The 15,959-nt window shown below is 39.5% G+C and overlaps 2 protein-coding genes and 1 non-coding gene across 3 annotated transcripts in view; 2 read left to right on the forward strand and 1 right to left on the reverse strand.

The window, feature by feature from the left end:
- piezo2b (piezo-type mechanosensitive ion channel component 2b) overlaps positions 1 to 6,383 on the reverse strand; it is a 79,146-nt gene extending 72,763 nt beyond the window's left edge. Inside the window, exon 1 of the mRNA XM_089007492.1 lies at positions 5,880 to 6,383. Coding sequence (XP_088863618.1) covers positions 5,880 to 5,943 — 64 coding nt within the window. The 5' untranslated portion in view covers positions 5,944 to 6,383. The remainder of the gene's footprint in view (positions 1 to 5,879) is intronic.
- Positions 6,384 to 8,803: 2,420 nt separating this feature from the next.
- Positions 8,804 to 15,712, forward strand: LOC148891199 (cathepsin Z). Its single transcript, XM_089008852.1, has 6 exons — positions 8,804 to 8,964; positions 9,852 to 10,015; positions 10,091 to 10,270; positions 11,526 to 11,676; positions 13,355 to 13,520; positions 13,918 to 15,712. Exons 1-6 carry the CDS (start codon positions 8,828 to 8,830, stop codon positions 14,032 to 14,034), a joined length of 915 nt encoding a protein of 304 aa, XP_088864978.1. The 5' UTR covers positions 8,804 to 8,827; the 3' UTR covers positions 14,035 to 15,712.
- On the forward strand, positions 9,698 to 9,769 carry trnad-guc (transfer RNA aspartic acid (anticodon GUC)). Its single transcript has one exon. It is a non-coding gene; the product is annotated as a tRNA-Asp (tRNA).
- Positions 15,713 to 15,959: the final 247 nt, after the last annotated feature.

The following is a 15,959-nucleotide window of genomic DNA, read 5'->3' on the forward strand; positions in this document are numbered from 1 at the left end:
AGCTCTCCTTACTGCTTCACATAAATGCTCTCACACTGAAAGGCTAATCTAATTATTAGTAATACTGACTGCTTAAAAAAATAAAATATATCGGGAGCCAAGCAGTTTCAAGTATTTATCTTCAGACGCTTGACCGCATGCTTCCCGTCTGCATTTGGTGAGTGAGGGTCCATTAAAAAAAAAAAAAAAAAAAAATCATAATAAGCGTCTTTTGTTTTCACATATCACATGAAGCAAAAAAAAAAGTTGAATCAAGCTTTTGTGTCATGTCGTCTTTTCAAAAGTCATAAAAGCTGCCGCAAAACCACAAAGTAGGCAGAGTTTGGGGCCAGAAATTTAAACGGATGTTAAAGAGGCGCAGCTCAGCCCCGCGGGCGATAAGTGAGGAATTCTAAACCACCTCAAGACCTTTCCTTGTTTTTTTAGGTGTTTTTTTTTTTTTTTTACTTAACCAAAGCATATCAAGTCACTCCTGCGCAGAGTTTAACGTTGAATTTGTCTGTGTTGGACTTAAACAACACACAGCAACTGATTTTTTTTATCAAATAGATTTATTTGGCTCAACTTTTGTTTCTATGTGCATTTGAATGGGGAATTTTGGAAGAAAACAAAACAATATCATAAATGTGAGACCAGTCTGAGTGACTTGACAAAAGAATTCCAAATATTTTGGAAAAATCATCCATCCCTGATCCCATCTTATGCCTCTAATTTCATTGTTGATATTATTTTAAAACACCACACCTTGACAAGAAGCGCCTATTAGAAACTGTTGTTATAGAATATTGTAGCTACTCTATTTTCTATCTATTAGCTAGCTACCTAGCTGGCTATCTATTAGCTATCTGGCTAGCTAGCTAACTATGTAGCTGGCTATCTATTACCTATATGGCTATCTAGCTAGTTAGCTAACTGTCTAGCTGGCCATCTATTAGCTAGCTCGCTAGCTTTCTATCGATTTGAGTTACTTCCGGATTGATTGAACGCTGGCGCGTGTAGCTGCCGCTGCTCACCCGCAGAAAAACGGATCCTGTGACTGCAAAGTGACCTTGAGAGTTTTGAAAGGCGCTTACAAATGAAATGTAGTATTATTATCGTGAGTCACGCTAATATGATTAATGATAAATATCAATTGAAACCTCAAGTAGGAGCAAGGTTGTTTTCAACAGACTAACGTTACGGCAAACATGAGTCATGCTTTTGTTGTTTGTCAATCTTAAATGACGAACGTATGCTAATGTGCCTAACAGCAACACGCTAGCTAGCAAATAAATTAAGTGGCAACCTGTCATGCGCTAGTTTCAATTGTAAATGTGACTCATGCTTTTGTTTCTCTTTGTTCGATTAAAAACAAAAACAAAAAAAAATGTGCGTGTCAGGCTAATGTGGATAATGCTAACTAGCCAATTAGGTGTACATCAGCAGCAGACTAACATTACAGCAAACATGAGTCATACTTTTGTTTGTCAATCTTAAATAACAAACTTATGCTGATGTGGCTAACACCAACATGCTAACTAGCAAATAAATTAAGTGGCGCCTTGTCATGCGCTAGTTTCAATTATAAATGTGAATCATGCTTTTGTTGCTTCTCTTTCTTCGTTAAAAACAAAAACAAAGACCAACAAAATCGTGCATGTCAGCTAGGCAAATGTGGATAATGCTAACTAGCCAATTCGGTATACATCAGAAGCAGCGAGGATGTCACGCACCTCCACTACTGTACTCCAGTCAGGTAAAATAATCGAATAAAGTGACACATGGGCATCATTATGCGTATTTTAGCCACCAGCTACGCGTGTAACAGTATACTAGTGAAAACCAGCTGTGGCGAGTGTCTGGGGTGTTTTACACGGTGTGTACACAAGGACTCTGTTGCTGAAGGATTTCGAAAGAGGTGATGTTGGATGGCAGTCGGGGAGGCAGCACATTTTTTGTTTTTTTAAAAGCAACTACGCAACGTGAGGGTTGGTGTTGAGGTTGTGCAGTGTGTGTGTGTGTGTGTGTGTGTGTGTGTGTGTGTGTGTGTGGTGGCGGATGGGAAGGAAGTGGCAGGTGTTTGAGTCCCAGAAACAATAACATTTGGCGTAGTCCGTCGTCACTCAGAGGGGTCACTGACTAAATACTGAAAGGCCATTGCATTTTCTCCTCCTTCGTTTTTTACATTTTCTGCATTTTCAAACAAAAATAAATTGGATTTATGCAGGGGTTCTGTGATTTACACACTTTAAAGGACAACCGACGTCTCCGGACAAGTTGTGTCCATAATTTGTAAATGGCTTCAAATGACTTCGACTGAGCGTATTTTAATAAGATTCCACCGCATGTAGCTATATTTTACTTTTTAAGACTCGTGCTGAATATTCCGGAAGTCTTGTTTTTGAGTTGGTGGTGAGTCTGTACGTGACGTCACTGAAGAAATGCCCCTGACCGAAAAAAAAAAAAGGACACATTGTAGCAGTCCTTCCATCACGTCAATGCTTGTTTGGTCTGCAAACCTCGTGTTGCACCAGAAAGCCAGAAGAGGGCGGCCAAGCTCCACGTAAGGAATTTATCAGCCTGTGGAAATGGGCTGATTCATTCCTTACAGGAGCTCGGCTGCCATTTCCAAGAACCGGCTCGTTCGCAAACGACACATCACTCATTGTGGCGCTCCGTGTGTTTCTCAAAAAATAGTTTGTATGCCAAGATTATATTCTCCCGAATGTAACCTTTGTATGGCGAAAAGTTTGTTAGCTAAAGCGTTCGTAAGCAGAGGTATCACTGTACTTTGCTTGTTGACAGACATATATTTTAATCAAGTTGAGGCATACGTAGACGCAACAGGAACCTTGTCCGATGACATCATCATCGCCATCATCACCGTCTGCCGCCACCAAGCACTACACCATACACGTTCGACTTTACATTTCCTCCGGCTTCCTGTCAGCGGCGACGGACGGGAGTGCTCGTTTGGCACTCCCCAAAAAGACATCAATTATTAAAAAAGATACGCTTACGATAAAAGGCAAGTCAATTCTCTCACAAGGTAAACCGCATTATTAATTCATGCTGTTAAAACGGCTTTCCGCCAATTAATGGAGGCCATGAATGACCTTGCAATGGGTTCTGAAAATAACGATGCGGTGGTGATGCGCTTGTGCATTACAGCTCTGAGAAGAAGAAAAAAAATGGACTAAGACCTCTGTGACTTCCTTACCCATCTGCGGCCTGGCCACAAAATGGCTGCTTAAATATCCAAAACTAAACATCACTTCATTGAGGCAAGGAAGGCCACATGACCACACCTCAGATCAACCACTTAATGACAAGGCGCAAAGATGACCTTGAAAAAGTCACGCCTATAAATGGTCAAACTGCAGTGATACCTTGGCTTACGAACTTAATTGGTTCCCAGACAGAGTGTGTAAGGCGAAAAGTGTGTATTCTAAAAATCAATTTGCCATAGGAAACCATTAAAATGAGAATAATCCGTTCCCAGGTCCCCATAAAACATAATTTTCTACTTTCTAATTTTTTCTACTTTCTAATCTAAGCCTTACAACGACACAAAATATACCTTATTTTACGTATAATAAATGTGCTATGTTATTATAATTAAAGAAATAAACTGTACTGTATAATAAAGTCGTTTTATTTACCTTTGTGATGGTCGTTGATGGCTTGATGGAATGGAGTGGCCGGTTTCCTCAGCATTAAACACTTGAAGAACGTAACCTTCTTCTTTTACCATCTTGAGGAATGATCCTTGTAGGTGCTTTCTCTGTGATAATTTTATCTAGTTCCTCATCAATTGTGTTCTGTTTAGCTGTGTTGATAGCTTTTTGCATCAAGTGTACAGATGGCTTGTGCAGGTTGTTTGTGGAGCCTGATTGATGGCATATTTTAACCTTGCAGTCTCCACTCTGCCTTTGAACTATCAAAGTTGAAACTCTCACTGTCGTCTGCCTGTCTCTTTAATGTTTAAACCACCTCCCCTCACTGCTGCGTTCTTGACCAATCACGTGGCTTTAACCGAAGACTGGAGGCGGGGAATAGAGGACAAATACAGTCGGCTGACCATTTTGTTGTTAGAAGAACAAGGCAGCTCCATGTGTATCCCGAAAAAAGTTCGTATGCCAAGGTAAAATGTTCATAAATTTAACGTTCGTAAACCGAAAAGTTTGTAAGCAAAGGAGTTCGTAAATCGAGGTATCACTATATCTCCAAATGTCAAAACGTGGGAGTTCAGCTCAGTGAGAATATTAAGGATGAACTCATTTTAGCTGCATTTCTATATATAAAATCCAAGTGTAAAAAAACAATAATAATAGATTGCGAGAAGCTTTACATTCACAGTCACGTGAGGCCTCGGTGAATGCTGACATAAATAAACGCGCATCAATCCATGTCCAATTTAATGGAACTTTCAATAGGCTTTCACTCCCCTCCCCCCACCATGACCGATTTAAGGCCTGACTTTATGCGTTTTATTTTTAACGGCTGTCACTTCCATGTCAAAAAAAGAGCAAAGGTCCTTTTCCCTAAACAGCCCAAACTACTTTAAGTAGCTAATTAAACTTATGATAAATATTCAGACTGCAACTAGGTTGAAGGTAGAACAAATATTTGGAATGGATAGCGTATAAAACTAACGAGCTGCTCGGCAACTGTCATCTTTAATTCATTGGCGGTGACGTCAATGAACCGTAAAAAAATAGTTTTCTTGAAGGCATCAACATGTATTATTAGATCTTATTCTAAAAATAATAATAAGAAGAAGAAGAATAATGACATTTATGTGGTTTCACTTCCTTCCTAGTGCTTTCTACTATCTTTGTGACTGCTTTATTTTTGCTGTACATGATAGCTGTCCATGTTAAGCGCTTTGTTACATCTTCAACTGTTGTTAAAGCGCTATACAAATCAATATGTATTGTATATTATATAAAGACATTTTGTTTGTACTTTGGATTTATTGATGAGCCAATTCGACCGGATGCTTTAACATCGGTGAAATAGATGAACAAATGCATGTCGGCGTGCTTCATCGTGGCTCTTTGTGTCAAGTAACGTGCCGCTCTTTCTTCTTTAAAATGTTTTTTGAATCGGAATGAATCTGAATTTAAATATTTCTTCTAACCAACATAGGAAGGTTTTGACATCAGGGGTCTCAAGGTCATTTTTTACGCCGAGGGCCACATTGTAGTTATAGGTTACTCTCGAGGGCCGTTATTAATTTGGGGAAGACATTAGAAGGTTTAATCCCATCCACATATTACATAGAGAGAGCACAACAAATTAATGAATAACTAGTTTTCAAATCTGAAGTCAAGAATAATGACTGTTATTGTGGTATAGATCCAAAAATATGACATTTTGGTTAGGATTTTAGCAAGCATCATGGAATTTCAAAAGTTTGATTTACTTTCGCGGGCTGAAAAAAATGTGGTAGTGGGCCAGATTTGGCCCCCGGGCCTTGACTTGGACACCTGTGGTTTAAATGGTGCCTTAAAGGGATTTGGGAAAATGCAAACTCTAACTTTACACAGACGTAACTTGATTAACAGTTTATACATGCATGGTTATGTCATTTTCGGCATCCAGAAAGCCATATTTTATGATAATTTTAACATTGCCTCTCAGAAATTTTCGGTAAATTCCACCTTTGTTTTCCACTGATGAGAATTGGAGGAAGGCATTTTGAATTGAGATTAAACGATGTCTTTATTGAATTGAGGCAAATGTGTATGTTTACAGTGATATAACTGTAAATGACGTTCAAGTGGCAGTTGGGTAACATCTTATCAGCCTGTTTAGTCAAAATAAGGGGAGTGGTAAACAAACGAATTCCAGTCCGAAGTGAAAACGCAACGTATTTGAATTTTAGAAAAACTCACCGGCGGCGAGGCAGGCGGGCAACAGGAGCCTGAAGACCAGCCCGCACACCACCTCCGAGGCCATGGCGCCTCAACAAAGTCTCTCTCGCTCTTTCTCGGTCGTTAGAGTCTCCCACTCATCCCCTCCGCACAAAAAGTGTCTCAAATCCCGGCTGTCACGGGTGTGCGCGCCTCTCCATCAGGCGACTGTAGCCGAACGAGACACCCGAGCGGCGGCTTGTCCAAGGCGTCGTGAAGACGCTACTTCCACGCTTCATTATCACCATCCACGCCCGGCAGCTCATCGCCGAAAAGACACTTTGGTTTCCGGGCGTTGCGTTCAAGTCATATTCGCCATTCAGGTGGACAAAACGGTCCCGTTACAAAATGAATGCCGAAAGGGAAGCAACAGGTAGTCAAGTTGAATTAAAGCTTGTTCGTTGAGTAGTCCGAGCGTAACCATAACACTTTTGACACACTTGGTTGTGATTAACCTCTCCTCGTTGTTCCTCCTCGCGCGGATTTAACACTTTCTGAGTGGGTACGCGCGTGGGTTGTGCTTGTCTTATCACGAAGGCAATTTGTGATTGGCATAAACATCTGCCAATAAAAATGCTTTCACTCATTTGAGGCACCGCCCTTAAACGAGTAAGTGGTGGCCAAATAAATAACGTTACTTGTTTTGTACTTTCCGGCAATTCTCTTTTAGCATTTACATTTTAATTATAGAGTCAGAATGTTTAACGAATTTTACAGCGTGTCTCAGTTCATTTGTTGAACGAATTAGTTTTGCTCCATGTGCATCACTTTATATAAAGTGTTGTTTGTTTTAATTAAAGTGCTCTATAAAAACAATTGAGGTTAGTTGAGAATTTAATGAACAACTCACACACACACACACACACACACACACACACACACACACACACACACACACACATTAAAAAGTGTCAGCCGTAACCACTCTTGAACAAAGACAAACATCGCCTTCTATCGGCACAAATATAAACTGCACATAAATATACATTCATTCATTCATTCACCCTGATTGGATATTCAATAATAATAATAAAATGTATACACCATACGAACACGATGTTATGGTCTTGTAGTTATCTTCTAAAATATGTCAAAATTCAGTTACGTATATGTGGGGACCACATTTACATTGACAAGAAGTGACATGAAAGTTCTGGCCAGTGCTATTAAAATTGGCAATGCAGTTAATATGTTTACTTTAATACAAAAAATAGTCTTATATTCATATTCTCCGTATAAATACCCAGCGGATAAATGTCAATATATATAGCATAATCACTACAATCTGTAGCTGGCTAGCTATAAGCTACCTATTAGCTCTAGCTAGCTAGCTATTCGCTCTAACTAGATATCTATTATCTCTTGCTATCTATTTATTAGCTATCTAGGTAGCTTTTTGTCTATTTCCGGGTTGAGTGAATGCTGGTGCGTGTTGCTATCGCTGCTCACCCACAGAAAAACTGTGATTGTAAAGTGACCTTTAGAGTTTTGAAAGCCGCTTATGAATGAAATGTATTATTATTATTATTATTATAAGTACAAATTAATATCCATGATTTCAAGAGATGAGTGGGACTGGGATAATTGGATGGATTTTCTAATATTTCACAGAAGCATCACGATGACAGCAATCTATATCTATATCAGTCGATCAAATGCTCAGGTCAAAGGTACACTACTCTAGTGCCTTGAGCTTTTCAAATGATATTATTTATCAATTTGAATGAATGACCGGAGTGGTTGATTTGTGAATAGCTGTGCCTCGCCACAAATTTAGCTTGAGCGTCGACTCAAAATGGCCGGAAGCTGCAGTCAACCATCGCAGCAGTCAATAGCATCAAACCGTGATTTATGGCAATTGTCCGATGCCTCGCTGATAGATGCCCGTGTTGAGGGCAACGTTTGTCTTTGATCCATTATTCATTCCACGCTTAAGAGGGACTTATTGACCTCATCCTATAAATGGAGCGACTGGTTAAAACATCGACGATTCAGCAGTTAATTTGGCTTTGTATTGAAATCATTGGCAGCAGACACTTACTTGTATGCAAAAAAAAGACAATTTGTACTTGAGATGCAAACTAGTATGTTTTTCAGGCGGAGATACTGCAAAAAAAGGCACTTGTGATATTTTACACGGAACCCAGCAAAGCCACAATTGCATCGGCTTAATGTCTTTGGTGTTCTGACGACCGTCTTTTGAGGCGTCGGTGTGAAAGAAGCTGTGATAAGACGCTTGCGCTCTTGCTAATGTTTCCGTTTCAGGTCAAATGGAGCTAACGTTAGCAGTTAGTTAATGATGTCGGTCAGGATAATGTCTTTCAATCACTTGTTTATTGTTGTCATTGAGAAGTAGGAAGAAGCCGAGATATCTAATGCACCTACTGCACTGGAAAGCGGAACGCACAACAAAAAAATGTTTTTTTTTATTTAATCTTAACTAAAATATAATTAGACTTTACATTGCTCCTCAACATCACCATTACCACCACGGCGGTGAAGCCAATGCAGCAAAGTGGAGGTGAATCCTGAGTGGTGGGTTTAAAATGCACATTTAATTTGATTGCACAATGAATAATTACCAATGCAGACACACCCAATCCACTCATCTACAAGCAGCAGCAGTGCATTAAGTGTAATGCGATTTGAGTAAGCAACCAAGTTTAAACAGTCAAACTAAAGTTTTCACGCTGAGACAGCAAATTCACTAATGGACGGAGATGGTTCATTATAATATAATAAAAACCGATAAGATAGCTTCTAAAATGTTAATAAATCAAAACATCACCTGCACTAGAAAGATCTGGCACGCGCACGGCAACACGCACACTCTAGCTTCCGCTTTGTCGAGTCTTACGTCATACTGTGTTGTTGTCGTGTCCTTGTTGACCGCAAGGGTGCGCCAGAACGCCTGAAAGAAGGTGTTCAAAATGGCGACTTACATGGCTGTAATAACGCTGTTACGTTGTTATTGTTTTTGGTTGTTTTTACCGTTTAAAAGTGCGACTCAACTTTTTAACGAACCATGTTACAAACCCATCAATGACAGCAGGCCGAATTTTGTCCGGTGAGTTCGTAGACGTGAGCATTTGCTGCTCTTTTGAGACTGATTTTGTTCGTGTCTTAACTACTTATACAAAAACGATGTAAACAGAAGCGAAAGCGCGAGTCGTGATGACGTTTGCGTCGTATTTATAATAAATATGTGGTTTCGGATGTTAACGAGCCATTGTGAAAATGAAGGATAAAGCGAGAATTGTACGATAAAATAAATCTAAAAAAATGTAATGTAATGAAAAATAATCGTAAAATAAAATGCTAAACTGAACAAAATGCAAGAAATAATTGAAATAAAAACAATTTAACTTGAATAAGAAGTGACGTTGAACCAAAATTTAAGAAAAATAATGAAGCAGAAGGTAATGTACAGGACAGTAAAATGCTTATGTTACATTCACTTTACGTACCATGAAAACACAAAAAAATAATGGGAAAAACTATATAGATAATTATTTCAAAGATCTAATAAAATATAAACAAAAACAATAACATCACATAATTAAATATATATTTTAAATCACAAAATATATTTGAGAACACACTAAATTAAATCATCAAAACATTGTCATACCAGATGACTGATAATACACCATGATCATCATAAAACACAATAAAATATACACTGATGGTAAAATATCCAGATAATAATACAAAAGCAAGGAAATCCAAACATATACAATCACGATAAACTGTATAATAGAACCTATGAGTGTGTGAATACAAACAGCCACTATGCAAGATCCTCGTTAGTATAGTGGACAGTATCTCCGCCTGTCACGCGGAAGACCGGGGTTCGATTCCCCGACGGGGAGGTCACACTTTTTAGTGTGTTTTACACAATAAAGATGATTCTGATTCTAATGCTCACATGGAATTAAATGTCTTTTTCTTAAGAACGGGCCCTCGACCTCACGAGTACACAAAGTCATCTAACCTTCCCCGCTCTTGGGATTGGAGGAACGTGGACGGGCGGAATTACGTGAGCGTCACCAGGAACCAGCACATCCCGCAGTACTGCGGCTCCTGTTGGGCCATGGGAGCCACCAGCGCACTCGCTGGTAACCATGGAGACGGCTGCGATGGTCACATCCGCGGATCTACGCATTCATCATTTCTCTTCGCTCTCTGCCTAGACCGCATCAACATTAAGCACGGGGGCGCGTGGCCCTTGGCGTATCTGTCGGTCCAGAACGTCATCGACTGCGGGCGAGCGGGATCGTGTTACGGTGGCGATGACCTGGGTGTGTACGCCTACGCTCACGAGAGTGGTATCCCGGATGAGACATGTAACAACTACCAAGCCAAAAACCAAAGTAAGCTACCCTCACCGTTATTCGGCCATTATTTATCCTGTCACCTGTTGCTAGGTAGAATTACTGATGATTGTTTTGAAGGACAACCGACACCATTTTTTTGTTTCCTAACTGACATCAGAAAAACTTTTATAGCATCTAAAATACCCAAAGCATAAATGTTTGCAATCGATGAAAGAAGTCCTTCCGGATCATTTTGAGGCATCTGGACTCCATTGTAGCGTCCCAGAAAAATGCCGCCCAAGCTCCATTGTAAATGGGCTGATTTGTTTGCTGGGAATTTGTGTCAACTAGTATCAAATAGTAGTCTTGGTGCAACACACAACGATTCACCATCGCGTTATGTAATTTCTTTTTCGGTCCCAAAAAAAGCAAAAGTACTCCACTCAATAACAAACCATGTCTGCACTGAATACACTGAAAGAAAGTGGGTGTGGAAAACTAGTCCGCCAGTCACAAGTGCCGCTGTTCGGCCGTGTGGTTTGGTGTTTTTCCGCCGAAAACTAGTCCGCCAGCCATTGTGGCGCTCCGTGTGTTTCCCGAAAACTAGTTTGTATGCCAAGATTATATTCTTGCGAATGTAACGTTCGTAAAGTGAAAAGATCGTTAGCCAAATTCAGCCAAAAATTTAGCCAAAATTCAGTAATATGTGGGGACCACATTTACATTGACAAGAAGTGACATGAAAGTTCTGCCCACTGCTATTAAAATTAGCAATGCAGTTAATATGTTTACTTTAATACAAAAAAATAGTCTTATATTCATATTCTCCATATAAATACCCAGCGGATAAATGTCAATATATATAGCATAATCACTACAATCTGTAGCTGGCTAGCTATTAGCTACCTATTAGCTCTAGCTAGCTAGCTATTCGCTCTAGCTAGATATCTATTATCTCTTGCTATCTATTTATTAGCTATCTAGGTAGCTTTTTGTCTATTTGAGTTATTTCCGGGTTGAGTGAATGCTGTGAAATGTGTTATTATTATTATTATTACTTTATTATTTACATTGCGGCGCTCCGTGTGTTTCCCGAAAACTAGTTTGTATGCCAAGATTATATTCTTGCGAATGTAACGTTCGTAAGGTGAAAAGATCGTTAGCCAAAGCGTTAGTAAACCGAGGTATCACTGTACATTGTACCCTTTCCGGCCAGTAGGGGGCAGGATGTTCATACATTTGCTCTCCACCTTATTTGACCTATTTGCTCTTTTCGCACTGTTGTTTTGTCATCCCCCCCCCCCCCTGGCAGAGTGTGAGCTTTTCAACCAGTGTGGTTCTTGCGCCTCCATGGCGTCATGTAACGTGGTGAAGAACTACACCACGTGGAAAGTGGGTGATTATGGCAGAGTGTCAGGTAGAGACCATATGAAAGCAGAGATTTACACCAACGGGCCAATCAGGTAAACACGAATGATGATTTACCTGGACAGACGCTCCTCTACTCATGAACAATTGAGTTATGAACAACGGTACATACGAACATTTTTGGAGTAACATATGTAGTATTCTCTCCAGGTGTACATGTACATATCTTTATCGCGCATATATGTTATTAAATGATTTTTTTTTTTTTAGGACAAACCACTACAGGTTACTTATACAAGGCTTAAACATACTTATATAAACCTTAAACATACAGTAAAGTCTCGTTATATCGATATCGGTTATATTGATAGTACTGCTTATTACGATACTATTTCTATGAACTCAAGGAGAAAATTACATCCCGCAGGATCGGATATATCGATAGTGCGGTTATATCGATATTTTTAGACTTTACTGTACTGATATAAGCCTTAAAGGACAACCGACGTCACTTTTTTGTTTCCTAACTGACATCAGAAAAACGTTTTATAGCATCTAAAATACCCAAAAGACGCAGTATGATATTTTTATTTAAATGCAAAACACCAATAAAAATGGCTTAAAAGTGTCCAAAATCTGCAAAAAATTGAGCTGCGAATTGGGCATTTTCAGAAAGTCCCGCCCCCAGTTTGTGACATCACGCCAGGACGTCTTGCATTGCTTGGAAATCAAAACAATGGCTTCAGATCAAATTAAAAAAAATATTCGTGGCATTTTGAGGCAACATTGCGGGGAAATGTCTCGCCCAAAAGGAGGCAGAAAATGGCCACCGAGCTCCTGTGAGAAATTAATCAACCCGTTTCCATAGGCTGACAAATTCCTTACATGGAGCTTGGACGCCCTCTTCTGGCTCTTTCTGGTGCAACACGAGGTTTTCAGACCAAACAAGCATTGACGTGATGGAAGGACTGCTACAATGTGTCCTTTTTTTCGGTCAGGGGCGTTCCTTCAGTGACGTCACGTACGTACCCGTCACCAACTCAAAAACAAGACTTCCTGAATATTCAGTGCGAGTCTTAAAACGTAAAATATAGCTATATGCCGTGGAATCTTTATAAAATACACTCAGTCGAAGTCATTTGAAGCCATTTTACAAATTATGGACACAACTTGTCCGGAAACGTCGGTTGTCCTTTAAAGATGCATTCCATACAAAAATATAGCACTGAAGTAACTTACGACCAAATTCACCTTACGAACAACTTGCTCGTAAGTTGGGGAGTGTCTTTATGGTGTAATCTGTACAACACAATTACCCGAAAAAATATATAAAAATAAACACATGAAATCATGTGTTTGCACAAATCAGTACAACTAACCATAATTTACGGTGTATAAGGCGCACCCAAAAGCCATGATTTTCTTCGATATACGAACAACGGTACATACGAACATCTGTGTTGTAACATATGTAGTATTGTCTCCAGTTGTACATGTATCGAGCATATAATGTATGCAATGTTTATTTTTCAGTACAAACCAAAAAGGTTACTTATACAAGCCTTAAACATACATATATAAACCACATACGCCTTAAACATACATTCCATACAAAATATAGCACTGAAGCAACTTACAAACAAATTTACCTTACGAACAAATTCACCTTACGAATGACCATTCGGAACGTATCTCGTTCGTAAATTGGGGAGCGTTTGTACCTGCCAGATGGCGACAAATACAGATGAAAATGTAATTTCTTTTTTCTTCTAGTTGTTCCCTGATGGCCACCAAGGGCCTTGAAGACTACATGGGGGGTGTCTTTTCAGAATTTCACCCCCTATCGCTACCCAATCACATCGTGTCCGTCGCTGGGTGGGGCGTCGCTGATGACAGCACAGAATTTTGGATTGTCAGGAACTCCTGGGGAGAGTTTTGGGTTGGTTTCACATACGTACAATACACTCATACATTTTTGATTGACACGTCAATCAAAATTTTATGTTGGGGAAACTGATGTAGAACTTTGGGAAATGGTGTGCTTCAAACCAAAATGGCTGACTTCCTGTGTCTTATGCTGAACTGAATGTTTATGTAGTCCAAAAACTCGGTACAGTTACGAACGAACCCCTTTGGTTTACGAACTTGAGGATGGATTATTCTCATTTTAATGGTTTCCTATGGGAAATTATTTTTCGGGACACACACTTTTCGCCTTAAACACACTGTCTTTGAACACACTGTCTTGAATTTTTGTTTTATCTAGAATTGTGACTTCCAAATGCACCCACAATAAATTCCTGCCTGTTTGTTTGTTTTTTTTTGTCTGTTTTCAGGGAGAACGCGGCTGGGCTCGAATCGTCACCAGTGCTTTTAAAGGTGGCAAAGGCAACTGGTTCAACTTGGGGATCGAGAAACGCTGCGCATATGGAGATCCTATTGTGACGTCATAGATGATTATTGTTTGTACTCATGTATAGTCGCCATGGATACATTTCTATGTTGTTGAGGAAATGGTATTCGAAATTTTGCCACGGCTTCATCAAATCAATGTTTCATTCCAACTTAGCCTTTTCATTGGAGTTGAGACACTGTGGACGAAGACCCGAACCCAGAAAGATTGTCCCTACTGCCGGCAGGAGACGTAGCCATTCATGACAGACGTCTGAATTCTGCGGCCCTCAGCCAAGCTATTTATTGAGAGTAAATGCAAATTAAAGTGATACATTAGTAAAACATAGTTTTCTTGATTAGAATACCACACCCCTGGAACGTTCCGAGCCCCAACAGCTGTAAGCAATAAAACATTCTTTTCCATCAGCTGATAAATTTGTAACCTGGTTAATGAGCTCTTCCTGTGCAGGATGTTCAAGTCGTAAATAACTGGTTATAAAGGAGTATCCCAAGTCCTAAATTCTGTGCAAGGCCAGATCTCCTAGATCACAGGTGTCAATGTCAAGGCCCGCGGGCCAAATTCGGCCCGCCACATGATTTTTTTTCGGCCCGCGAAAGCAAATCAAACTTGTTAAATTCCATGATGATTGCTAAAATCTGAGCCAAAATGTCATATTTTTGGATGTCAACCACAATAAAAGTCATTATTCTTGACTTCAGATTTGAAAACGAGTTATTCATTAATTTGCTGTGTGCTCTATATGTAATATTTGAAGGGATTTAAACATTCTAATGGGTTCCCCAAATTCATAACGGCCCTCGAGAGGAAACCATAACTACAATGTGGCCCGCGGCAAAAAATGACTTGACACCTGTGTCCTAGATGGAGCTGACAGTTTAACTTGCTGTGTCTGTTTACATGATTGACCCCAGGTTATCTGTGCTTCAATTATGTATTTGAGTCACACATGTTGGCTAAGCATATAACAGCATAAAACTTTTAAATACGTTAACTTCTTATTCTGTCTAATCTCTATCAAGTTGCAAAACATAAATTCACTCTCCTCGCAAATGACTAAAAGGCAGCCCGTGCACGCTAGTTCTTAAATAGCAAAACTATTCATTTTATCTCCCGCTATATGTGGAATAAAAACGGGTAAATTGCAAATCGGTGAACAGCTTTCGTTGAAGTTGTCGACTTTGGCGTGGTTCTTACAAAAGGGCCCGATAATCATAGTGATACTTTGTGCGCTGCAGTGAGCCACTTAAAAAGCTGGTTTCACCCAACACACACACACACACCCACACATACACAGCAATGTCGCATTGCAAGTAAAGCACAATGAGGCCAAACATCTGGAGAAGAGCAGGGCCTCCGCCCACATTTTGGCTTTTTCCTTTTTTTCAAGGCCACGCACACAAGTCGCACATTTCTGAAGCGTTTTATGTCAAAACAGAACCAGAGCCATTGTAAAAACAAATGCAACATCAACCTGACTAATCACAAACGTCATATGCGATTTAATGATCCGAAACATATGGAAAAACAAGCATTCACGCCTATTGAGTCGACGGCCAACCGGCTGGTGAATCCAGTCGAGTTGAGTTGGACAAACGGAATCAATTTGTCAATCAAATGCCTTTGGTTTGCATTCTCGCAAAATCAGGCATGTTGGGGATAAAGACGTCGCTGATGATTATTGGCCGGCTAATAAATAAATCAATAAATAAACATGCAATGAGGCAGCATCGGGAGGTTGTTGTTGTTGGAGTCATGCAGCAGTTTACAGCCTTAAAGTATATTTTATATTTATATATATTTATATTTTCTGATGAAAGAAGTCAAAGATTTTTTCACAATAATAATAATCCATTTCATTTCTTCAATATATATATTTATATATTTTCTGATGAAAGAAGTCGAAGATTTTTTCATAATAATAATAATAATAATAATCCATTTCATTTCTATGCGCCTTTCAAA

The sequence above is a fragment of the Hippocampus bargibanti genome, linkage group LG11, assembly GCF_051943395.1.
Source record: "Hippocampus bargibanti isolate YZ-2025 linkage group LG11, ASM5194339v1, whole genome shotgun sequence".
NCBI classification, from domain to species: domain Eukaryota; kingdom Metazoa; phylum Chordata; class Actinopteri; order Syngnathiformes; family Syngnathidae; genus Hippocampus; species Hippocampus bargibanti.

Coding starts and splice junctions, on each gene's coding strand:
- LOC148891199 (XM_089008852.1), top strand. CDS start 8,828: ATGGCGACTTACATGGCTGTAATAACGCTGTTACGTTGTTATTGTTTT. Junction 10,271..11,525: donor CTACCAAGCCAAAAACCAAA/GTAAGCTACCCT, acceptor CCCCCCTGGCAG/AGTGTGAGCTTTTCAACCAG. Junction 11,677..13,354: donor TACACCAACGGGCCAATCAG/GTAAACACGAAT, acceptor TTTTTCTTCTAG/TTGTTCCCTGATGGCCACCA.